Source organism: Dermochelys coriacea, chromosome 9 (genome assembly GCF_009764565.3).
Source record: "Dermochelys coriacea isolate rDerCor1 chromosome 9, rDerCor1.pri.v4, whole genome shotgun sequence".
NCBI lineage: Eukaryota > Metazoa > Chordata > Testudines > Dermochelyidae > Dermochelys > Dermochelys coriacea.
The window spans coordinates 50,715,136-50,740,673 of NC_050076.1; the positions used below are offsets into that span (position 1 = coordinate 50,715,136).

The window sequence follows — 25,538 nt, forward strand, 5'->3', positions numbered from 1 at the left end:
TTCTATCCTGGCCTCCATCAGGAAGTGAGGAAATACTGCTCCTCCTGCCAGCCTGCCAACTGTCCATTGGCAGCAGTACCCCAAAGGCTCCCCTAGTTCTTTTGCCACTGATGGAGAGAATAGGGATGGACATAGTCAGGTTCCTAGAGAAGAGTGCCTCCAGGTACCAATACATCTTGGTAGTTGTTGACTGTGTGACCTGGTATCTGGAGGCTCTTTCCCTTCACACAGCAAAGGCAACCATGATTGCACCAGAACTTATGAAACTTTTTTCATCTATGGAGTGCCCTCATGAGATATTAACCAACCCAGGTGTTCTGGGCCAAGGTGCTCGAAGCACCACAGGCCTGGCAGGAGTACTTTGAGAAAAACGAGGCTTACACACAGCTGTGAGTTATTGGCTTTACGGAAGGTTAGTGACCCACTCGCAATGGGGACTCCAAGCGTTGCAGTCACGGAGGTGGGGAACCCAGCACACCGGAGCTCTGCCTGGGATGGAGTCCCCATTGCGGGTGGGTCACTAACCTTCCGTAAAGCCAATAACTCACAGCTGTGTGTAAGCCTCATTTTTCTCAGAGTATTCTTGCCAGGCCTGTGGTGCTTCAAGCACCTTGGCCCAGAACACCAGGGACCAGCTATACTTCGCAGGCTATGGAAGAGCTGTGCTCTCTTTTGAAGAGCAAATCTTTGAGAACTTCTATGTGCCATTCACAGACAGGTGGTCTCATAGAGAGATTTAACAAAAGTCTAAAAGAAATGCTAAAGCGCTTAATCAAATCTGGCTCAAGCACTGGGACCAATAGCTTCCACTTCTCTTAGTCCTATAAGGGAGGTCCCACAGGCCTCTATGGGATCCCTTTGAACTATTGTATGGCCATGCACCTCAAGGAATCTTAGATTTTCTACATGAAGGCTGGGAGGAACAGGACGCAAATGCCATCAATGTGACTCAGTATATTTTTCGCCTAAGGGAACATCTTAACCAGCTGGGTTTATTTGCTAGTGAAAATCTACAGAAGGCACAACAGAGAGAAGAACAAGGTTATAACTGAGGGGCATGGCTGAGTACTTTCCAGCTGGGAGACTGAGTCCTATTATTGTTACTGTCAGCTAAGTCTAAATAAATGGCCTGTTGGCAGGATCCTTTTGAGGTAGCTAGACAAGCAAGACTGGTCAATTATGAAATCCAGTTACCAGGCAGAAGAAAAGAGATCAGAATCTACCACGTGAGTCTTCTCAAGCCCGGGAAAACTTGGGAAGCTTTGCTGATTACTCTTTTCCCTGTGAGACCTGAATTAGGCCCTCAAGTTCATATCTGCCAGGGGTTTGATACCTGAGGTAGTAGGTGTGGGACTCCCTCTTGGTCAGAGAGCACAACTCTTCTAAGAAACTGAGAACTTCGCTCATGTGTTCTCCTCAATATCTGGAAAAACCCAGCTAGTGAAACACTACCTGGAAACAATATCTGGAGAACAAGCTAGGGAGAACCCTAACCTACAGAAAATGTGGGACATTGCCTGTACTTCTTCCCAGACTATCTTAAAAAAGGGGACATGATGCTGGCATCTGACTCATGCCAAAGCTGCAGGCATTAGCTAAGAACAGATAACCTTGTGGCTGGAGACCAGACCAGGTCACATGTATGTTAGTTTTGCTTAAAATAAGTATTAGTCTTATAAGAATATAGTTCGTGTTTAGACTCTATGAAATGCTTGTAAGTTGCTGCATGCATTAATCTCACTTGTAATACCTATATCCCTTGTTATAAAATAATATTTAAGTGTTTGCTCTGTTACTGTAAACTGCCAGTCAGGAGAGAAGCATTCCCAAATACCCAAATATGAAATACTAGTTTGCTAAAGGAGGTGTGATCTCCTGCCCAGCAAAAGAAAAGCCATAGACACCAGACAAACCACTGTGGCACATCAGAGTGCAAAAGACTTTGTTGATTCTGCCGCCCCCACCCCCATTAAACTCTGGGGGAAGGGAATAAAAATCCCTGACAAGAAGAAACTGTGTCTTTTGAGCTATTTAAACTCTGAAGGGCCAGAAATGCTAAACTGAAGTCAGAGATTCCCCAGGGGCTGCCTCCTGAGTCTGCCCTGAAAGACACTTTGAATTGACAGGTCACTACAGCTCTGTCACTCCTAGGATTTAGATGTCAAGTATCAGGGGTAGCCGTGTTAGTCTGTATCCACAGAAACAACAAGGAGTCCAGTGGCACCTTAAAGACTAACAGATTTATTTGGGCATAAGCTTTAATGGGTAAAAAACTACTTCTTTAGATGCATGGCAGAAGTGTTTTCTTACCCATGAAAATTTATGCCCAAATAAATCTGTTAGTCTTTAAGGTGCCACCAGACTCCTTAGGATTTAGATGGTAACTCATTGGTGTGTGTGTTTGTTTGCTGTAAATAACCTGTAAATAACTCACTTACTTCTTTTTCCGAGTTAATAAACCTTTAGATAGTTTATTACTGGATTAGCTACAGGCGTTCTCTTTGGTGTAGGATTGTACCAACTGATTTGGAATAAGTGACTGGTCCCATCAATAGTCTCAACCTGAATGTGATGATTTTTGGTGTAAGTGAACATTTATCACTAAGTCCAGTTTGTCTGGGTCACAAGATAGCCTGGACAGGCTAAGGCGACTGTGACTCCATGGAGAGATTGTTACAGTGATCCAGGAGTTCACATTTGTTACAGGCTTGGTGAAATCTAATGATACAACACACCACTAGTTTGTTGGTTTTTTTGTTTTTTGTTTCGTTTTTTTGCCAGTCTGCTCTGTGGTCATCAGTCACAGTCATGAGCCACCTTAGACAGTGTAACAGGGGGTAGTTGAATAGTCCAAAAGTGAGTGGAGGAGCCCCATAATTCTGGTCCCCCAACCTGACAGTTTGATAGTTTTTGCATTGTTTCCTGTAAAGTTAACTGCATATTGAAATTCCGTGCCTATCCAATGTCATGAGAGATAAGCCACTGGAGTAGTTGGGACCTGTGGGATAACTTAGTACAATCAAGCTAATGAAGGGATATTGACAAATTCCTTTATCCCCCTTATCGCCTTTTCAACCTCCTCTGGACACTGTAATTTCAAGACCATGCCATTTGAACTGCATAGGACTGTGGCAAACGTTCAGCAGCTTATGATTAAAGTTCTCAGCCCACTATCAATATGCCACAGCCTACATGGATTATATCATTTTCTATAGCTCCATGGGGGAAAAGCCCCTACTACATATGAAGGCAGTATTAAGATTGTTGGGTTAGGCTGTGAGACCAGCTTCCTATAGTGAAGTATATTAACAATCATGGAGGTGAGCTTTCTAGGATACCACATAGGGGATGGATTCATGAAGCCAGTAATCAATAAAAACATGCCCAGTCCCCAAAACAAAAAAGCACTTGAGGCACTTCCTGGGTCTTGCCAGATATTAGCAGAGATTTACCCTTAACTTCACTCTTATTTTGGCTTCCCTAACAGACCTTATAGAGGGAGCTAACCCCTGGATGATCTGATGGGATACAGACTGCGAGAAGGTTTTTAATTCCATGAAGACATGCCTTTGTCAGGCACCCATCCTTTTTAAACCCAACTTTTCCTGAGAATTTATATTCCATGTGGAGGCTCAGATGGAACATGGATGCTGTGCTTTCAAGGACTTTGCAGGCAAGGAGCACCCAGTTCTGGGTTTAAGTAGAAAATTGTTCTCCAGGAAGAGGACCTATTCGGTTATTGAGAAAGAGGCACTGGCAATTAAGTGAGCCATAGAGTCTCTCAGGTACTACCAGCTGGGGAGTTCCTTCTCATTGGTCACTGATCATGCCCCTTTAAGTTGGTTGAATACCTGAAGGACTGGAACCCTCGTATAATGCGGTAGTAGCTCACACTCCAACCGTACAGGTTCAGAGTACAACAGCATGCAGGGAAAGACCACACCAGTGCTGATATTTTTTTAAAGGGTACCTGGAGAGGTGGACATTCTGAACCAGAAGCCCTTTTCCATCTTGAGGGGTGGGGTGTGTGGTGGAGCATGCCTCCATCCCAATCAGGAGAAGGCTAACGAGCTCCTCTGGGCTCAACCCGTACCAAACGGGTACACCTGCAAAGCTTGTTCCAGCTGCGGAGAGGAGGCTTCAAAAGAGAGCTTGTCACAGGAAGGGGTGGCAACCAGGAAGAAAGCAGCTGTGTCTCAGAAGTAGCTGACTCTTGCAGAGTGGCTAAGAAGAAACAGCTGACAAGCCTCCCTCACCCACAAGGACTTTTCAGACCCAAGACAAGCTGATCACTGCAGCATAGAGTGCCAGATCATCATGTATAAACCAGACTTTTATAAGGAAACTCAGTGATTGAACATCCCCTTCAGTGGGAGACCCCCACAGCTGTGAACTCAGAAAGGCTGGAGTAAAGTTCCCAATCAGGGAGAGGACTTTGAAAGTGAAAGGGACTCTGAAACAACCTGGGTGTGACCCCAGAGAAAAGCTCAGTCTATCACAGGCCCTGGTCTATCACCTATTGAAGTCTTTGTCCTCAGTGGGCTTTGGATCAGGCTGCTAAGGAAAATGCTGCTATGCCGCTACCAAGTTGTTTCTGCCTAGAGTTGGAGTATGGCCTAGAGGGGAATTCATAACTAAGTGCCTCATTACCAGGATGAGTATTGGCCTTAACCCATCTCCTCTCCATCTTGTCTTTTTTACCCAGTTTAATTAAATAATAATAATTAATTAGTAGCTTTTCAGTGTCTTTTTCTATAGATCTCAGAATAGTCTACCAAGGAAGATACGCATTATGTACTGAGATGCTGAGTGTACAAAGACTTGCGTCTGTGTTAAAGGAAGTATGTGTGTGCAACTTTGCAGGTCTGGTGCCTTGGGGTACGTCTGCCCAGCCGCTGCATCGAGCCTCCCAGCCCAGTTTGGCAACTTGGGTTGCAGGGGATCACGCTAGCACCCTAAAAATGCTGTGTAGAGAGTGGTTTGAAGGTGTAGCTCAGGTGGTGGGTCAGGCTCTGAAGGCCACCCCTTCCTTAGGCCTCAAAGCCCGAGTTCCAGCCCAAGGTGTAACTTCAGAGCGCTGTCTACACCGCCATTGTTAGAGCACTAGCGTGAACACCACTAGCCCAAGGCTGTCGACATGGGCTGTCATGGGCAATGCAGACATACCCTTAGACTATAAGCTCTTTGGGGGAAAGGCACACTTTTCAGTGCAGTGCCTAACACAAGAGGGTGCCAGTCGTGCCTGGGATATCTAGCTGCTACCCCAATACAAATAAATACATACAATTGTATTTCTTCTTATAAACCTCATCATCACAGTTGTATGGGAGCAGGCAGGAACTGGGCCTGAGAGTTCCTAGCATTCAGTGCAGAGCACTACACTTATTCCTTAACTTTATTCGTGCCTACGTGACCTGTAGCCAATGCTCAGACTTGCTCAGGCAAGCACTTTGCTGTGCACCACCACAGTCACCAGACCTAGATCTAAGACTCATCAGACTCCGTGGCAGAGGATACCTGTTTAAGATCAGATCCATGTTTGCTAATAAATAGCACGAAAAATATTTAAAAAGCCTTGTAATAGCTACACTGAGACTACTAGAATTGTGCAAACATGATCGATACAGTCAGATTAATGCTACAGGCTGATGAGACTCTCAGGACCTTCTTTGGTAGGTTGCTATATACCTGAGACTTCACTATGTGAGGAATGTCGACATGTGAGAGCTAGTCAGTGTCAATTATTTTGCTCTAAATGCTGACAAGCACAGTGAACCCTTAACCTACTTGCTTTGGACATGGCTCTGAAACGTCAACACCATTTCTCCAATGTAGTTCATAGTGCATCAGGATTTAATTTTATATACAATGAGAAAAAACAAAGATAAGGCGTGCTCTCACCTTCATACTGAACATGCCCACACCCACATTTTTGAGGAAGGGTAATTAAGTTTTTTAAACCTCCACAGGTGTCTCTTTTCATGTGTACAGCCAAGAGGTGCAATAGTTTTGTTTTAATACTGCTGGCACACAAAGAAATGTCTGCATTTCTAAAGGGAATTTTTGATGTGCCCTTATCTTTCCTTAAGGGCTTATGTGCACAAACATTTAGTTCATGGCAAGCTGGCATGTGTATCTACCCCACACTAGCCTGCCACGGACTTACTGTCCCCATGGATGGTACCTTCCAACACACGTTAACAGTTTGTTATTGTACATTGATCTAGCTTTCTTTGAAATGGAACTAGATCAAAGCACATTAACAAATGGTTAATGCCTGTCAGCCGGGTCCACATGGACAGTTAGTCTGCAGCAGGCTAGTGGTGGGCAGATTCAACCCCAGCTTGCCGTAAACAAATTAATTGTGTAGACAAACCCTAAAGTCATAACACCGTGTTAGTATCAGTATTTTTATATTATACAGTACTGGGCTAGTGAGAGGGAGTTTAGCCTAGTGGGTTGGGCACTAGACTAGGACTCAAGAGACCTAGGTTCAATTACCAGCTCTTCTGCTGATCTTAAACAGCTCATTGCTCTCCCTGCACCTCAGTTTCCCCTTCTGTAAAAACAGGGATAAAGTAAAGTTCTTTGAGAGATCTAGTGATGAAAGGTGCTGTATAAGTATGTATTTATCAAACCCAACATGAGAAAGACATCAAGATCTCTGGGAAACCTTGAGATTGCTGAAATAACCATTGATATTAATAAGACTATTTAGATTTTTTTGAAAACACAAAATGCAGGTGGTTTTTCTCCCAGAGCTTAGAGGTACAATATTACAGACCAATAGCAACTCTCAGCTGTTTGTTTACAAGAGGCCCTGGGAGCAGTTGTCTTATGATTATAAAGGCTTGTTCTTGAGCTGGATGAGAGGACTGTCAAATGAAACTGACTGTTTGTAATAGTAAATGCAAAATCATACACTTATAAAATTAATAGATTTTGAAAACCTTCTTATCATATGAGTTATTGCTGCAAAAAGATAATCACAATTAACAATTGTAATTGCTAATGTATAGTCCTTAAACAAGAAGTTTATACAAAGTGGCACTAAGATACAATTAGAAAAGGAGTACTTGTGGCACCTTAGAGACTAACAAATTTATTTGAGCATAAGCTTTCGTGAGCTACAGCTCACTTCATCGGATTACTCATTTTGTTTTTACATGTTGAACTCTATACTCACTTGAAAATAATCTTGTGCATCTAACCAGTATATTTTACTCCAAAACTAAAACAATTAAATATCAGCATTTCTAATCTAAAGGCTAAATATGTTCATGCTACTATGATGTCTGAAAAGTATGTTTTATTTGTTGAGAAAATCAAAACAAAGGTTAAATTTCTTACCTGCTCTCGCCCTGCATATCAAATAGATGAAGAAGAAATAGAGCTTCGGCATGTGGACTAGGTAAGTCAATCACCATGTAACATCCTCATTCAAACAGAGAGACGAGTCCAGCAATTCAGGGCTTCCACAATTTCTTTACCATGTGTTTGCTTGCTTTCATATAACCATTAGACTGCCTACTCAGGTGGTGTCAGTAGGTGTGGTGACAAGCAGGAAGTTAATATACAAGGAATAGTCTTTAAACTCTCAAATCAGGCCTGTACTTTGAAGGGTGAGGCAATTTATAATCTTACAGGGTTATTTCTTTTCATTTATTCTGATCTGGGGAATGACTAAGCCAAGCCATGGGCGGTTGTGTAATGCCTATTGAATAGCTGTTTGCTTTGCCTTTGCCCCGGTTCCCCATTCCCAGCCAATGGGAGCTTCAGGGGAGGTACCTGCAGGCAAGGGCAAAGTGTGGAGCCCTCTGCTCCCCCTCTCCCAGAGGCCTCAGGGATGTGGTGCCAGCCGCTTCCAGGAGCGGTGCGGGGCCAGGGCAGGCAGGGAGCCTGCCTTAGCCCCACTGCGCCATGGGGCTAGCAATCCCTTGGGCCGGATTCATAGAATCATAGAATATTAGGGTTGGAAGAGACCTCAGAAGATCATCTAGTCCAATCCCCTGCTCAAAGCAGGACCAACATCAACACCAACTAAGTCATCCCAGCCAGGGCTTTGTCAAGCTGGGCCTTAAAAACCTTTAAGGATGGCGATTCCACCACTTCCCTAGGTAACCCTTTCCAGTGCTTCACCACCCTCCTAGTGAAAGCGTGTTTCCTAATATCCAACCTAGACCTTCCCCACTGCAACTCAAGACCATTGCTTCTTGTTCTGTCATCTGCCACCACTGAGAACGATTGAACTCCATCCTTTTTGGAATCCCCCTTCAGGTAGTTGAAAGCTGCTATCAAATCCCCCCTCACTCTTCTCTTCTGCAGACTAAATAACCCCAGTTCCCTCAGCCTCTCCTCTTAAGTCATGTGCCCCAGTCCCCTAATAATTTTTGTTGCCCTCCGCTGGACTCTCTCCAATTTATTCACATCCCTTCTGGAGTGGGGGGACCAAAACTGGACACAATACTCCAGGTGTGGCCTCACCAGTGCAGAATATAGGAGAATAGTCACTTCCCTTGATCTGCTGGCAATGCTCCTACTAATGCAGCCCAATATGCCGTTGGCCTTTTGGCAACAAGGGCACACTGCTGACTCATATCCAGCTTCTCATCCACTGTAATCCCCAGGTCCTTTTTCTGCAGAACTGCTGCTTAGCCAGTCGGTCCCCAGCCTGTAGCGGTGCATGGGATTCTTCCTTCATAAGAGCAGAATTCTGCACTTGTCCTTGTTGATTTTAGATTTCTTTTGGCCCAGTCCTCCAGTTTGTCTAGGTCCCTCTGGATCTTATCCCTACCCATCCAGTGTATCTACCTCTCCCCCCAGCTTAGTGTCATCTGGGAACTTGCTGAAGATGCAGTTCATCTCATTATCCAGATCATTAATAAAGACGTTGAACAAAACCGGCCCCAGGACCGAACCCTGGGGCACACCGCTTGATACTGGCTGCCAACTAAACATTGAGCCATTGATCACTACCCGTTGAGCCCAACAATCTAGCCAGATTTCTATCCACCTTATAGTCCATTCATCCAATCCATACTTCTTTAACTTAATGGCAAGAATACTGTGGGAGACTGTATCAAAAGCTTTGCTAAAGTCAAGATATAGCACATCCACCACTTTCCCCATATCCACAGAGCCAGTTATCTCATCATAGAAGGCAAGCATGTTGGTCAGGCATGACATGCCCTTGGTGAATCCAGGTAGACTGTTCTTGATCACCTTCCTCTCCTCCAAGTGCTTCAAAATGGATTCCTTAAGGACCTGCTCCATGATTTTGCCGGGGACTGAAGTGAGGCTGACAGGTCTGTAGTTCCCCAGGTTCTCTTTCTTCTCTTTTTAAAATATGAGCACTATATTTGCCTTTTTCTAATCGTCTGGGACCTCCCCGATTGCCACAAATTTTCAAAGATAATGGCCAATGGCTCTGCAATCACATCAGCCAACTCCCTCAGCATCCTTGCATGCAAAAGATCTGGACCCATGGACTTGTGCATGTCCAGCTTTTCTAAATAGTCCTTAACCTCTTCTTTCACCACTGAGGGCTGCTCACCTCCTTCCCATACTGTGTTGCCCAGTTGCTCAAAGCCCTGACAGACCAGATCCATCCTGCCCGCTATAGTTTGCCCACTCCTGCCCTATAGCATGCTTATCCCCACCTATCTCTCAGCAGCCTGAGACCAGCCTCCCCTGCTGTGAGGCTGTGTCCCTTCTAGTGGGCTGACCCTCCTGCGCACACACTTTGGAGCCAGGAGAGGGACGCAAAGCAAAGAATTCTAAGCAAGGGAGGACACTTACAGAATTCAGTCTGTGTTGCAGCCTGCAGCAGGGATTCAACACTCATGGATCTGGCAGCCCTGTCTGCAGGGGTCAGTCTTGGGTCTGGTACTAGTCAATATTTGCATTAATGACTTTGATAACGGAGTGGAAAACATACTTATAAAATTTGCAGAGGATACCAAGCTGGGAGGAGCTGCCAGCACTTTGGAGGATAGAATTCGAATTCAAAACAATGACAAATGGAAGAGTGGATCTGAATTCAGCATAGATGGTCCCTTCCAGCTCTACATTCCTATGATTCCTGCAGCCCAGCTCTGATAAATGAAAGGGGGTAGCTCCCTTTTATGGACACCCAGCCAGCCAGTTAGCTATAAAATCCCTGTTAGTAGCTGTTCTCTACTTGCTTTACCTATAAAGGGTTAAAAAAACTCATAGGTAAAAGGAAGAGGGTGGGCACCTGACCAAAAGAGCCAATGAGAGGGCTAGAACTTTTTAAAATTGGGAAAAAACTTTCCCTCTTTCTGTGTTGTTCTCCAGAGAGAGGGGACAGAGCAGAGACAGGGCTGGGACTATGCTGTAAGAGCTTTGAGCCAGGTATGGAAAACCATCAGATCTTACCTAGAACTACTCATTTGAACCCCAGATATGTAAGTAGATCAGGAAATGTCTAGGAAGACACGATTAGGTTTATCTCTTTTATTTCTTTATGGCTTGTGTAGTCCTCTGTGCTAACCCCAGGTGCTTTTGTTTTGCTTGTAACCTTTAAGCTGGACCTCAAGAAAACCATTCTTGATGCTTAATTATTATATTTGCTGTTTTTAAATCTAGCACTAGCCTAAATTCCAGATGTATTTTCTTTCCTTTTGTTTTTAATAAAATTTACCTTTTTTAAGAACAGGATTGGGTTTTTGGATCCTAAGAGGTTTGTAAAAAGAAAAGGAGTACTTGTGGCACCTTAGAGACTAACAAATTTAATTTGTTAGTCTCTAAGGTGCCACAAGTACTCCTTTTCTTTTTGCGAATACAGACTAACACGGCTGCTACTCTGAAACCTAAGAGGTTTGTGCATATGCTGTTTAATTAGCTGGTGGCAACAGCTGATTTCCTTTGTTTTACTTCTCAGCTCTTCCCCGGAGAGGGGGTGAAAGAACTTGAGGGTACCCCACAGGAAGGAATTCCCAAGTGCTCCTTCCTGGATTCTCAAAAGGGAGGGGGGATTGCACTTGGCTGGTGACAGTTGTGATGGGTTTGGTCACAGAGACCACCTTGGGACTGCCACCCGATAGCACTGAGACTACCTCTGAGCCCATTTTCTCTGCCAGCTTGGGACTTCAGAACCCTGCCTTGTTGAGCCAGACACACTAGCCTGCTGCAAACACAGACCCAGGTCTGAACCAAATCCCCAAAGCTGCAGACTTAACTGAAAACAGCTTAAGAAGTTCTCCTGTCTCCAGCACCCAGATACCCAGTTCCCAATGGTATCCAAACCCCAAATAAATCCGTTTTACTCTGTATAAAGCTTATATAGGGTAAACTCATAAATTGTGCACCCTCTGTAACACTGATAGAGAGGTATGCACAGCTGTTTGCTTCCCCAGGTATTAATTACTTACTCTGGGTTAATTAATAAGCAAGAGAGATTTTATTAGGTATAAAAAGTCAGATTTAAGTGGTTTCAAGTAATAACAGACAGAACAAAGTAAGTTACCAAGCAAAATAAAACAAAACACGCAAGTCTAAGCCTAATACATTAAGAAACTGGTTACAGATGAAATCTCACCCTCAGAGATGTTCCAATAATCTTCTTTCACAGACTAGACTCCTTCCTAGTTTGGTCCAATACTTTCTCCTGGTACAGTCCTTGTTCCAGCTCAGGTGGTAGCGAGGGGATTTCTCATAACTGGAACCCCCTTTTTTCTGTTCCACCCTTTTTATAGCTTTGGCACAAGGTGGGAATCTTTTGTCTCTTTGGGTTGCTACCCCACCTTCTAAATGGAAAAGCACCAGGTTTAAGATGGATTTCAGTACCAGGTGACATGGTCACATGTCCTGTGAGACCCCAAGCCTTCATTCTTCCTGCCCTAACTCACAGGAAGGCTTGCAAGTTAATAGAGCCATCTACAGTCAATTGTCCTGGTTAATGGGGGCCATCAAGGTTCCAAAACACCATTAATGGCCCACACTTTGCATAATTACAATAGGACCTCAGAGTTATATTTCTAGTTTCAGATACAAGAATGATACATTTATTCAAATAGAATGAACACACTCAGCAGATTTTGTAGTGATAATGAAGATGGGCCATTTCCAGCAGTTGACAAGAACAGTAGGAGAAGACAGATACAGATCAAGCCCAGACATCCAGCTCCATGACAGAAATGCAGGGAGGGATGGGGGAATGGGGACTTCCCAGGAGGGAAGGGTCATCCCTCCTCCAACTGAGATCCCAGTGCCAGGATGGAGGGATGTCCTTAACCCAGGATGAGTTCTAAGTGTGGGAGAAAGGAATTTTTTCCTAGAGATGACGCGCTTGGAGGCAGAAGCACAGGAGAAGCGCTTGGACATGAAGCACTTGGAACTGGAGCTGAAGCGCTTAGAGCAGGAAAAGGCTAAGCTGAATCAATCAGGTAGCCCTAACAGTCCTTCTCTAGGTACCGCTCTCCATTCAAAAAAATTCCCCACATACAAGGTAGGTGATGATACAGAAGTCTTCTTAGAAAATTTTGAAAGGACCTGCCTTGTGTACAGCATCTCTGCAGACCAGTGTATGGTGGAGCTGAGGCCACAACTCAGTGGACCCTTAGCAGAGGTGGCAGCTGAAATGCCTAAAGAACACATGAATGAGTACGAACTTTTTAAACACAAGGCCAGAATTAGGATGGGGCTAACACCCGAGCATGCCCGTCGGCGGTTCAGAGCCCTAAGGTGGAAACCAGACGTGGCATTTTCCCGACACCCTACCACATTGTGAAACATTGGGATGCCTGGATACCAGGAGCAAATGTTAAGTCTCTGGAAGATCTGTCTCTCCTCATACAAATGGAGCAGTTCTTAGTGGGTGTTCCTGAGGAAATAGAAAGGTATATCCTAGATGGGAAGCCCAAAAGTGTAATCGAGGTGAGGGAGAGTGGAACCAAATGGGTGGAGGTGGTGGGGAAGAAGAAAGCTAGTAGCAGTTGGTGGGGATACCAGAAGGGGCAACCTGAGACGACACCCCACCATCGGAGTCAGCCCAAGGCCCCACCTCGCAAGGAGGAGCCCTCCACAGAGCCAGGGAAACCCCAGATGCCCTCTCGTCCCACCACCCAACTCTCCAACCACCAACCTCGCCCCAACCCACAGTCAGCTGGACAATGCTTCAAATGTAATAAGCTGGGGCATGTGAAGGCCAACTGCCCCAAGAGCACCAGCTGACTGCAGCTCATCACCCCGAAGTCCCATCGAGAACCTTCAGGCCCAGGTGCCTCCCAAATACCCCCAAAGCAAAGGGAAACTGTGAGTGTGGGCAGGAGAAAGATTACTTCATGGAGAGACACTGAAGCACAAGTGTCAGCTATCCGCCAATCCCTGGTGGACCCCAAATTCATCGACCCAGAGGCCAAATTGATGGTGAAACCCTTTACGGCCAACTCTTCTAACTTGCCTACAGCCAAGTTGCCTGTCCAGTACAAGGGCTGGTCAGGAATATGGACTTTTGCAGTCTATGACGATTATCCCATTCCCATGATGCTGGGAGAAGACTTAGCCAACCATGTAAGGCTAACAGGAAGGGTGGGGATGGTCACCCGCAGCCAGGCTAAACAGGCCTCCACACCTAAATCCATTCCTGAGCCTCCTACAGGGACCCAGCCAAAGGTGGTGGAATCAAACCCCAGATCAAAGTCTATGGCAGCAGTTGTAGATCCAGTTCCTGGGAACCAGCCAGAATCAACCCAAGAATTGGAACTGGCAGAGCAGTCAGAACCAGAGCCCGTGTTTGTAATCCCACCAGAGTCAGGGGAGTCAGCACCAAAGGGCACCACTAAGCCTGCATCTGTAGCAGCAGCTAAACTGGTGCAAAAAGCTCAACCGGAGCCTGAAATACCCCCCCAGTGCACCAGTGGAGAGCGGTTCACAATCAACTGAGACAATTCTATCACCTGCATTGCTTCCAGTGGGACCAAGACCAAGTCCACAACCCAGCAAGGAACTAACATCTCCAGCATCAAGGGAGCAGTTCCAGGCAGAGCAGTAAGTGGATAAAAGCCTCAAAGAAGCTTGGATGGTGGCATGGAGCGACCCACCACCTCTCAGCTCTTCCAATAGGTCCAAGTTTGTTGTAGAAGGAGGAGTTTTATATAAGGAAGCCCTTTCTGGTGGGCACAAGGAGGACTGGCATCCTCAGATACAGTTGGTAGTTCCAACTAAGTATAGGAAAAAGCTTTTGAGCTTAGCCCGCGATCACCCTAGTTGCCATGCTGGGGTGAGCAGGAACAAAGGCCGTTTGGGGAAGTCATTTCACTGGGAGGGAATGGGTAAGGACATTTCTACCTATGTCTGGTCTTGTAAGATGTGCCAGAGGGTGGGAAAGCCCCAAGACCAGGTCAAGGCCCCTCTCCAGCCAATTCCCATAACTGAGGTTCCATTTCAGTGTGTAGCTGTAGATATTCTGGGTCCTTTCCCTTAGAAACCCAGAGAAAAGCTGTACAGACTGACTTTCATGCATTTTGCCACCCAGTGGCCAAAAGCAGTAGCTCTAAGCAACACCAGGGCGAAAAGTGTGAGCCAGGCATTGGCAGACATTTTTGCCAGTGTAGGTCAGCCCTCCAACATCCTCAGGGATTCAGGAACTAACTTCCTGGTAGGGACTATAAAACATCTTTGGGAAGCTCATGGGATAAACTACTTGGTTGCTACTCCTTACCACCATCAAACGAATGGCCTAGTAGAGAAGTTTAATGGGACTTTGGGGGCCATGATACATAAATTTATAAATGAGCACTCCAATGATTGAGATCTAGTGTTGCAGCAGTTGCTCTTTGCCTCCAGGGCTGTACCACATCCCAGTTTGGGGTTTTCACCCTTTGAACGTGTTTATGGCCTCGAAGGTAAGAAAGGGGCCATTACAGTTCATGAAGCAGCAATGGGAGAGGTTTCAGAGTAGCAGCTGTGTTAGTCTGTATCCGCAAAAAGAAAAGGAGTACTTGTGGCACCTTAGAGACTAACAAATTTATTTGAGCATAAGCTTTCATGAGCTACAGCTCACTTCATTGGATGCAATGGGAGAGGGTAACATCTTCTCCAGGAACTAACACCCTCAAATACTCTCTAGCTCAGGGGTGGGCAAACTATGGCCCAAGGGCCAGATCTGGCCCATCGGGGCTTTGGATCCTGCCTGCGGGATTGCCACCCCTGTGGCGCCGCGAGCCCCATGCTGCTCTTGGAAGCAGCTGGTACCACGTCCATGCGGCCCCTAGGGGAGAGGGGAGCAGAGGGCTCCGCATGCTGCCCTTGCCTGTGGGTACCTCCCCCCGCAGCTCCCATTGGCCAGGAATGGGGAAGGTACCCACAGGCAAGGGCAGTACCCCAGTGCTCATGGGGCCGCAGGGACGTGGTGCCGGCCGCTTCTGGGAGTGGCGCGGGGCCAGGGCAGGCAGGCAAGGAGCCTGCCCTGGTCCTGGTGCGCGCCACTGCTACCCTGGAGCTGCTCCAGGTAAGCAGCGCCAGGCTGGAGTCCGCAGTCCGAATTCCTCCTGCACCCCACACCCCAACCCCCGATGCACCCCTCCTGTGCCCCGTACCCTCTGCCCTGAGCCCCCTGCCTTACCCCAGACCCCTCCTGCACCCCAACCCCCTGCCCTGAGCCCCCTCCCACACTCCTCCTTGCATCCCTTTTGCACCTCTTTTACATGAATGCGGTCAACGCTTCGGAAGGGGCATCCCTTTCCATGTGCCTATGCCAGGGCAGCAGCACTCCAGATGAAGAAAGCAATCCAATTTCATTGCAAGAATTCCAGTTAGCCAATACAGCCTGTTATGACAGTGACACAAAGTGAGCTGTGCTGCCACAGGAACAGCACTGTCATGGATAAGGGATTTTCTGCTTTGCAGAAGCACATGACAACCTACAGAAGTGTCGCTCTTTAGTCACATAATGGGCAACAGTCATTCTAATACACAAGCTATGAAATGTTTGCATTTTTCTGTGCCAAATCCAGTATTTAGGAAGAAGCAGAAAGCCATTACCTCTTTTCCTATATTCTCAAATTTTGGAACAACTTGTCTTACAAAATTCTCCTACTATAAGAATACTTATTCTTTATAACAAAAGCTGTGCTAAATGGATTTGTGAACATCATCACTGGATAATGAATATGAATATGGTCAGCCTAAACTCCCATCTTTCAACAAACCTACATCCTAATCCCATAAAGGCATTGGGACAGTCTGTACCCCTGCATCTACCCTTTGCACACTGTTGTAATAATCTTTGTACAAGGTTTTCCTTGGGAGGTATCATTTGAAAACTCATAATTTGATGATTATTATTGGCCTGGTAAAATATGTGTGGCACCGTTGTATGTAAAGTTATGAGATTCCAGTGTATGGTGTTACTAAAACATGTTCCAAGTCCTGGGGGTGGCCAAACCACTTCCTCAGAGACAAGGGCAAGCTGACAACTCAGACAGGTTAAACAAGTTCAAATGGGCCATCACCTGCTAAGTGGCTATTCATTGGCAGGAAAAGGGACATATTAGAAAAATCTACATATTAGCAAGAAAACAGCATGGAGTTCCCATCTACAAAGTCTGCCTGTCACCATGGTCCCAGCTGGAGATGCTTCTCAAAGGAGGGATTTAGAGTAGCAGCCATGTTAGTCTGTATCTGCAAAAAGAAAAGGAGGACTTGTGGCACCTTAGAGACTAACAAATTTATTTGAGCATAAGCTTTCGTGAGTTACAGCTCACTTCATCGGATGCATTCAGTGGAAAATACAGTGAGAAGATTTATATACACAGAGAACATGAAACAAAGGGTGTTACCATACACACTGTAACAAGAGTGATCACTTAAAGCGAGCTATTACCAGCAGGAGAGCGGGATGGGGGTGGAGGTGGGGGTGAACCTTTTGTAGTGATAATCAAGGTGGGCCATTTCCAGCAGTTGACAAGAACATCTGAGGAACATGGGGCGGGGAGGATAAATATGGGGAAATAGTTTTACTTTGTGTAATGACCCATCCACTCCCAGTCTTTATTCAAGCCTAAGTTAATTGTATCCAGTCTGCAAATTTATTCCAATTCTGCAGTCTCTCATTGGAGTCTGTTTTTGAAGTTTTTTTGTTGAAGAATTGCCACTTTTATGTCTGTAATCGAGTGACCAAAGAGATTGAAGTGTTCTCCAACTGGTTTTTGAATGTTATAATTCTTGACGTCTGATTTGTGTCCATTTATTCTTTTACGTAGAGACTGTCCAGTTTGACCAATGTACATGGCAGAGGGGCATTGCTGGCACATGATGGCATATATCACATTGGTAGATGTGCAGGTGAAGGAGCCTCTGATAGTGTGGCTGATGTGATTAGGCCCTATGATGGTGTCCCCTGAATAGATATGTGGACTATAAAAAGGAGAGGTAGATCCCCAAAAGATTCCATCCCACCTCTGTCCTGATTTTTTACATTTGCTATCTGGTCATCCTAGATGAAGAACATGGAGCTGCAGCAGGTGCAGATGTGGGCTGAGGGTGCAGGACTCAGAATTAATGAGTTAGAATGTTGGGGTTTGGGGAGAAGCTGGAAGCGCTGCCCCATGGAGCAGCAGTGAGAGCCTCTGCAGGGGGCAGAGTCCCCAACTCTGTGTGCTGGGGAGAGCAGGCATCATGGTAACTATCACACACACACAAACACACACACACACTCACTCTGGGGGAGGGAAGGGGGGGGTCAAAAATGAAAAGACAGACCCAAGACCATACTTCCAACTTTTTAAATCCATCTCCTGCTTTGGGGGCCAATCTTGTGGTTAGTGGGGGATCTGACTCCTGGCGTTTGAACTTCTGGGGTTGGCCGTGCAGAGGATAGGAGTGACGCAGTGAAAATCCAGAGCAGAGTCCTGCATGAGGGAAAGAATCTTTGTGCCCAGAAAAGCTGAGCAATGTCTGTTCCGGAGTTTTTACCTTGTGTTCATTTCAGTTGTCTGTATTTTTTCTGGATGATTTTGGCCTCTTATTTCAGTCCTTCAGTTGCTGAATTTTCAGTTGGCTTGGTGAGAGTCAAAGGTAAATGCACACTTCTCAAGGGCTTAACCTGACCAAGGCAACTGAAAAGGCAATAAAGACACTGAGAAAATGAGATCAAAAGCCTGTCAGACTTTGTCAGTGTTGCTTGACACCACCCTCTTCAGGAGCGGGGCTAGTTGGAAGCTGCCTAAGAAGGGGTTAATTGAATTAAAGCTGCCTTGCTGCTGGATCATTAACACAGCTGACTTAAAGGAAGTGAAGGCTGCTCTTTCCTGGGAGGGAGGGGAGGCTTTATAATAGGTTCAGCTGTTTAGGAAGGGCCTTGGCTGCAGGCATCCTGTAGAAGTGAGTTGGAGGCATGTACTGTGAGTAACTGCAGAGGTGGGAAATAATGTGGTTGAGGCAGAGCAGAATCAAGGTGTGGTGACTCAGTGGCCAAACTTTGAGCCTCTCCTGAGGTGTGATGCTCCATGGAAATTATTTAATGAACTGATTTGTTTGTGTATAAGCACAAACTTCTCATTTAAAAAGTGTGGTGCTAGTGGTGATGAAAGGACGTGTTGCCTTGACAGGCCTGGTAGGTGAAGTCCTCTGTCTGTAGGGTAAGCTTCCAACACCTGTGACCCCTGCCAGTGTGCCTTATCCTGCTACCCTGGGTAGGGTATGGGAGAGGACTTACCCTATGGGTAACTGGAGTCTTGTAGTCTTTATGGCTCATGAAGTTCTTGGCCTCTCTGCTAATGGGGGAGTGGTGGTGAGTCTATGCTACAGGAACTTGCCTGGCCCTAGCACACTCACTTCATCTATGGCCACTAAACGGTCAGTTGAGGAGAACACTGTAATTACTCCTGAATTAGGCTAGATTCAAACTGGTGTTCTACAGGTGAAAAGCGCTATAGATGAGCATTTCCTAACTTGAGTGATTGACTTTACAACCTTAATGTTCTTTTAATGCAGCTTTTCAATTTAACTTCTTGGCTTTTCTTACAGTGAAAAGGTTAAAAAAAAAATTCCACTATGTGCAACACTAACTCCCTCCACACCCATCATGCTGGTTTGGAGCTTCACCTGTCAGTACAGATGTCTGTCCTTTGAACTACCAGGGTAACTATGCTGGCTGGGAGAAGGAGGCTGTTCTTATGTGAAACCATCCACTAAAGGAGGATGCATAAATTTACTGTTTCAGTGTGTTATGTAAGCATGAGTTGCCCATTTACTGACTGTGTAGCTAAGAAGAAAGACATGGGCTGTCCTTTCTGAAAGGCACTGTAGCTCACTGGGGGAAATTTGGGTTTGCTGTATTCAAAGACCTGGGTTCTGTTCCCTGTTTGGTTAATGCTCAGTGGTATATGAGCTGTTGTTTAGTAACATTTGGGAAGGATACTTGCTTACCACCAATCAGTAAAAATGAGATTATTGCTCCTGCCGCTCAGTGTGCTGCATGTTCCCCAAGGCTGTTTAAAAGCTATTTTAATGAGGAAGCAGCAGGATCATCGGCCCTTTTGTCTGTGTCCCATCTGGAATGTGAGATCTGTGTGACCTGATGAAGCAAGGCACCTGGGGCATTCGTACAGGTGTTGAGGGGTTTTAGTATGGTGGCAGAAAACTGTTATGTGCCAACTGTGGATGGGAAGTTGTGATCTTCAACAGCATAGAACTGTTCCAAATCTAAATGGATGGTCATGAGGACAGAAAAATGCATCTCTCTCTCTCTCTCTCTCTCTGCCAGACCCCTCAGTCCTGCTGCAAAACAGTTCTTGTCCACCTTTCATACAAAGTGTCAGGCATCCTTAAGTCAGCGGTTGCTACTGCTCCCCCATAATCACTTTTTCCCATGGGGGCACTAGCAGGGATTGAACTTATGCTTTCCAGCTCTGATGCATAGACTTTCTTCCACTTCAGCTACAACATTGGTGGAAACAGTTTGTTCGCAGTGTGAACCAGTCTGTAGCGGGGACATGCTTTACCAGTGGGATTTACAATTCTTTGAGATAGCACTGGAATGTTGAGCACTAGGAGTACTGGGTTCTTTTCCTGCAAAGGGGGTGTGCTGTGGTGTCTGGAGAAGAAAAGGAGTACTTGTGTCACCTTAGAGACTAACACATTTATTTGAGCATAAGCTTTCGTGAGCTACAGCTCACTTCATCGGATGCATCCGCCAAACAGAGTTCGGTACAACTGCACTGAAAGGGAGTGTGGCAGAATGTTGGAGATCTGCAACGGTCACCATGGAATATGTTTCTGTTCCTGAACTGACCTTGTGCAAGTTCTCACACCATTTACTATTTGTAAATGGGTGGAGGATAGCTGTTTCACTTAGGATAGAAGGGGCAAGACCTTGCTTAAGGAGCACTGGAGTGCACAAATACTAAGAGCAATCAGGAGAACTAGAACTCATGGCCCTCTGACTTCTACAGGATGTGTGTGTTGGAAAGTATCCTTCTAAGATGCAGGGCCATCCCTAGCCATTTGGGTGGCCTACGCAGCTCCCGCCCCTCCCGTGAGGGGTGTGGGGGGGCAGACTTCCCCCTCCCCCACAGGGTCTGGGAGGCAGGAGCTGGGGGGGGCACTTTTGGGGGCCCAACAGGTCCAGAGTGGCCTGGGTGATTAGCGGGGGGCCAGGAGCAGCCGCTGCACTTCCCTCACCCCGGCCCCAGCCATGTCCCTAGGGGGAAGGGGTTTCTCCCCCGGCAGTAGCGGGAAGCAGAGCAGCCCGGCCCCAGCCCTCTCTACTCTGGCGCCCCGCTTCCCGCCGCCAGTGAGAGCCGGGGTCGCTCCTTTCCCCAACCGAAGCAACATGGCTGCGATCGGGGCAAGGGAAGCGGGGCGGGCTGGGGCCGCTTTCTGCCGCCGGTGAGAGCCGGGGGCGAGTCTTTCCCCCCACTCACCGGCAGCGGGAAGCAGAGCACCATGGCTGGGTGCTGGCGGAGTGGAGCAGGCTAGGGCAGGTGGCCGCGCTTCCCGCCGCTTCCGGGGGACGTGGGGGGAAGAGGTGAAATGGGGGCGGAGCAGGGGGGAAGGGTAAGAGGTGGGGCGGAGGGAGTTGTCCGCCCCCCAGGGACGGCCCTGCCCCTTGCAGTGAGGGCGGCCCGTGGGGTGGCACTGGTGCTGCCGCGTGTGCAGCTCGCAGCTGCCTAGGGCACCACGACATTTGGGGCAATTTGGTGCCCCAAATGTCGTGGTGCCCTAGGCAGCTGCGTGTGCCTAAGGACGGCCCTGCTAAGATGTGACACCTTTCCCCTGAGTTGTGGGCAGGAGTGCCGGAGCTGTCAAATACATGACGCTGAGCAGCTCTAGGTGACTGTTTGAGACCGTGGAGTTCTTTGAAAACAAGGGGTGATAGTTAAGGTTAAGATTTCAAGTGCCTGCAGCCTTGTGTGGGGTGGGCTGGAGGAAATGATACCTACTTCCAAAGACAAAACATCCCAAGAAAAATGAATGGCCTAGCTATGAAAACAAGAGAATATGCTGCTCTGTGTGTGTGTGTGTGTGTGTAGAGTGGCAAACCTGTATTACTACAACTGATGCGACTTTAAATAAATATGAAACTCAAACATTAAGGTTCCCACAGTAATACTAACTGTACCACATTCTATATTTAAATACCATTGTGTGTAATGGCTGTGGGAACTTTAACTGTGCATGTGCAGCCAGTACTCTATTTTATTTTTATGTACAATGTTAACTTATAATGGGCTCTAAATGAGCTGTAACAACTTACCTGGCAGGGGAGATACTATGATCATGAAAAGAAAAGGAGTACTTGTGGTACCTTAGAGACTAACAAATTTATCTGAGCATAAGCTTTCGTGAGCTACAGCTCACTTCATCGGATGCTGTAGCTCACGAAAGCTTATGCTCTAATAAATTTGTTAGTCTCTAAGGTGCCACAAGTATTCCTTTTCTTTTTGCGAATACAGACTAACACGGCTGCTACTCTGAAACCTATGATCATGAAGGTGATTTTTCCCAAGGTGAGGCTCATCCATTGCACTGTGGGTGTGCTGACCCCTGCGATTTCCCCAAATGCGGGAAACTCGACTGCGTAATTTGTGGTAGTGGGGGATTGCGTATGCGCTCTCCCCGGTTTTTAAAAAAACAAAACTCTGGAGTCATTGTGGACAGTTTGAAGGAAGATGGCTTTAAAAAGAGTATGAATTAAGAAAGGGCTAATACCGGAAGTACAACACCCTTTATTATATAAGTATTATGACCTCATCTGAAATATTACAATAAGTTCTGACCAGCTCTTAGCAAGAATCTAGCAGAATAGAGAAGGTCAGTTCAAATGATTAGAGGCTGTACAGGCCACCACTCTGTAATGCACCCGATACAGGTTGCCGGTGGGGGACCTTGATCACCAAAAGTCGCAAGCATTTGTGAGATTAAGCTGAAGGATCACCTCTTTTAGTGCATCTTTTAATGCATCCGATGAAGTGAGCTGTAGCTCACGAAAGCTTATGCTCAAATAAATTTGTTAGTCTCTAAGGTGCCACAAGTACTCCTTTTCTCTTTTAGTTTTAGTATGTTCCATGGCTCAACCATTAGTAGGAGACATGACTGTATGCATCACTGGTATGTGCTACTCAGTCGTGGAGTACTGCTAGATTAGAGGCACTACATTTTTCAAAGTAGACATATGATGCACGTAGGCTCCACAGAACCTCTTGCTGTAGCTCTTGTTCATCATGCCAGTTGTGCAATAGAAAAGCCCCATTACTTGAGCACCTCTAAGTTATAGGGAAAAACTGACCGAAAAGGTAAGATTGCAACCAGATGTTCAGAAAAGGCTATTTTATGTTTACCTTTGACCCTCCCCATAGAAGTATAATGAAAAGAACTCGCACTTGGAGATTTATAAGGTTATTCCTAATTGAATAGTAGAAATTTATCTGAAAATTGTCAAATTTTAAGTAGCTTTTTTGATTGACTTTAAAAGGCTCACTTTTGAAGCAATGAGGTGGGTGAGGTAACATCTTTTATTGGATCAATGTCTGTTGGGGCGAGAGAACTGCTTAAGAGCTTACAGAGAGCTCTTCTGCAGGTCATTTTTGAAGTATTTAACACTTTCACCCTTCTTATGACCCCATGAAATCAGTCACAAAATTGAAGACTTTACTGACTCCCCTTTGGTATGCTGCTTGTTTAATGCTCTGGTGTGGAACCACCATGATACACTAGAGGGACTCTTGAAACTAACCCAAGCAACAGGCAAATTTAAAGAACCAAAAAGTAAAATGTTTAAGCTGACCGGTATCTGAAACTAGGTATGAATCTTTGACATTAAAATTGTGGAGCAAAGAGCTGGTGGAGAAGACAGGTGTGTGTGCGTGTGTGGGGGGGGGGGAGTGAGAGTGGGGTGTTGGCAGGAGGTACTGTGGGGGGGAAGGTGTGGGGATGCTGTTCGGGGGGAGCAGTGGGGAGGCAGGAGTGTTTGTGGTGGGATGTGGGGGTGCTGTGTTAATCAATAAAATAAAAACCACCAGGATCTTATTAAAGGGGAAAAGGCAAAATGCCACATTTATTGTGAATACAGAAAGAATCATAGTAAGCAGTTATAGCTATAACATTCCATTCAATTATGCACGCGCGTGTACGTTCTGCAAGGTTATCATAGTTACCAGCCTTAGAATTGCTCATGCTAAGCCACTGGCCAGGTGGCCTGGACATGAGGAGGGAGCAGGGCTTTGTCAGGTGCTCATCTGATGCTCCTGGAAGTTGATTTGCAGAATCAGACCCCAATGCGCTCACTTTCTAGAATCCATTTTTATAGGAATTTTTTCCTATGCCAGCCTATGGGAATTGCTTCATCATGCTGTTGCTGATTCAATCAGCAGATGGCACATTCCTGACGGCTCCGTGCTGCCAGATGTTATCTGGTTCTTTGGTTCTCCCATTCTTGTGGCTGTTGGGTGGATTCCAGTCTGCCCTCCGGGGGTCCTCTGGTTATTTCCACTTGATGCCTTCTTCAGCCGCTGGACACTGGATTCTTAGGCTGGCACCTCCCTGATCATTCAGTTATTATCCACACCAACCATCCATCCACAGGCATCCTCTATCTCTATTTTAATCACAATTGTTAACAAAGCGAGATGAATACAACAAAAGGGCGGGGAGTCTCCGGCTGCTGTTTCTGTTAGAGTATTGCTTTGAGTCTCTCTCTGAGTAGTTGTTACAAAGAATTGCTCTGAGAACAGACTCTGTCTTAAAATGTGCTAACACAATTAGCAGCTTGCAAGTTTCACCTACAGAGGGAGTGAAACAGTACCAAAAACCGAGAGACCTCTTAATCAGTAATGCCCTGGCATTTAAACTATGGGGAATCAAACTCGGTTGTGATTTTTAACACAGAACTTCTTTAATATGCTCCAACAGCTGTTCGGTGGGGGGGTCTGTGCAGAGGAAGGAGCGTGTTTGTGGTGGACGGAGGGGGGCTGGGCTGGGAGCGGCGGCAAGGGGTGATCTGCCTGGGCCAGGGGCTGGGCGCCGGGGGCGGTGACGTACTGGACGCTGAGCGCGGCTCGCCGGGGCCCCTGGCCTTGGCCTGAGGCGCGCGCTCCCGCAGCAGAGGTGACGCAGAGGCTGGCGACGCTCTGTCCCCGCCTCTCGCTTGTCTCCCCCAATCGCAGCCGAACAGGCCAAGGTGGAGGGCGTTGTCGGGCCCCGCCCGCGCGCCCGGCGCTGGGCGACCTCGCGCTGGTAGAGGAGATTCACACAGCAGGCTAGAAGCGCGCGCCTGCTGGGGGGCGGGCTCCGTCCGTGACGTCACGCAGCCGTGTGGATTAGACGCATTTCCGCCTCCGTTGGCTGAGACCTATGTACAAATGGCTGGTGGAAGCGTTGCGCTCCCTGGTCTTCCCCGGCGCCCCCCGCCGGGACACGCCGCCCCCCACCCCGCGGAAGAGACGATACCACAGGTCAGTGAGTCCCGCTGCTTGGCGGGCGGTTCTGCCGCCTCCCCCCCGCGGCCGGGGCCCTGCGCTCGCGGCACCGTGTACTGGACCCTAGGCGGGGGGAGGGGTCGGGGGCTTGGTCCGGCTGGGGCCTGTTCCGTGCTCGAGCCCCAGCCTGAGCCGTCGGCATGGGAACGGACGCGGAGGCTGCCGTTGTATCGAGAGTCGGACGCCAGCGTCTTCTGCTGCAGTACCCTGGAGCTGCCGCCTGCGCCCGGCCGGTCTGCTCCCCATCGCCACGGGACAGTGCTGGGGCGGGTTTGTTGCGCCTTGGCGCGCCGCGCCGCAGCCTCGCCCCCCCGTGTCTGGAGCCTGTGCGCCTTCGGCCTCAAACCCAGACACTGCGTAATCGCAATAGCAAAGCCACTTGCTTCTGCCGGGCTCGGGATGCACTTACTCCAGCTTCTCGAGGGCTGTAACATGAGGGTGGCCCTGCCCAGACATCCCACAGCCGCTTCCCATCGACTTCACCAAAACCAGCAAACCGCCCGACTTTTTGTGGTTGCATGTAATTTGCTTCCCACGATCACTGATTCATGGAATGTATTTGAAAATGTTGTCTAACAGGCATTTGAACTACCTCAT

At 47.1% G+C, this 25,538-nt stretch overlaps 1 protein-coding gene and 1 non-coding gene across 9 annotated transcripts in view; both read left to right on the top strand.

The window, feature by feature from the left end:
* Nucleotides 1-18,239: 18,239 nt before the first annotated feature.
* SENP2 (SUMO specific peptidase 2) overlaps nt 18,240-25,538 on the top strand; it is a 52,683-nt gene continuing 45,384 nt past the window's right edge. For 2 of the 8 annotated variants that reach the window (XR_005294963.2, XM_038416981.2), the window contains exon 1: nt 24,766-24,917. Coding sequence is in view for 3 of the 8 variants with exons in the window: in XM_038416981.2 (XP_038272909.1) it covers nt 24,817-24,917 (101 nt within the window). In the remaining 5 variants the exon portion in view is untranslated. Of the gene's footprint in view, nt 18,578-18,995; nt 19,105-24,648; nt 24,918-25,538 lie in introns of those variants that run through there. The other 6 variants (XM_038416979.2, XM_038416982.2, XM_038416978.1 and 3 more) reach the window with 6 other exon arrangements.
* LOC119861995 lies at nt 21,919-22,087 on the top strand. Its single transcript, XR_005295110.1, has one exon. It is a non-coding gene; the product is annotated as a U1 spliceosomal RNA (small nuclear RNA).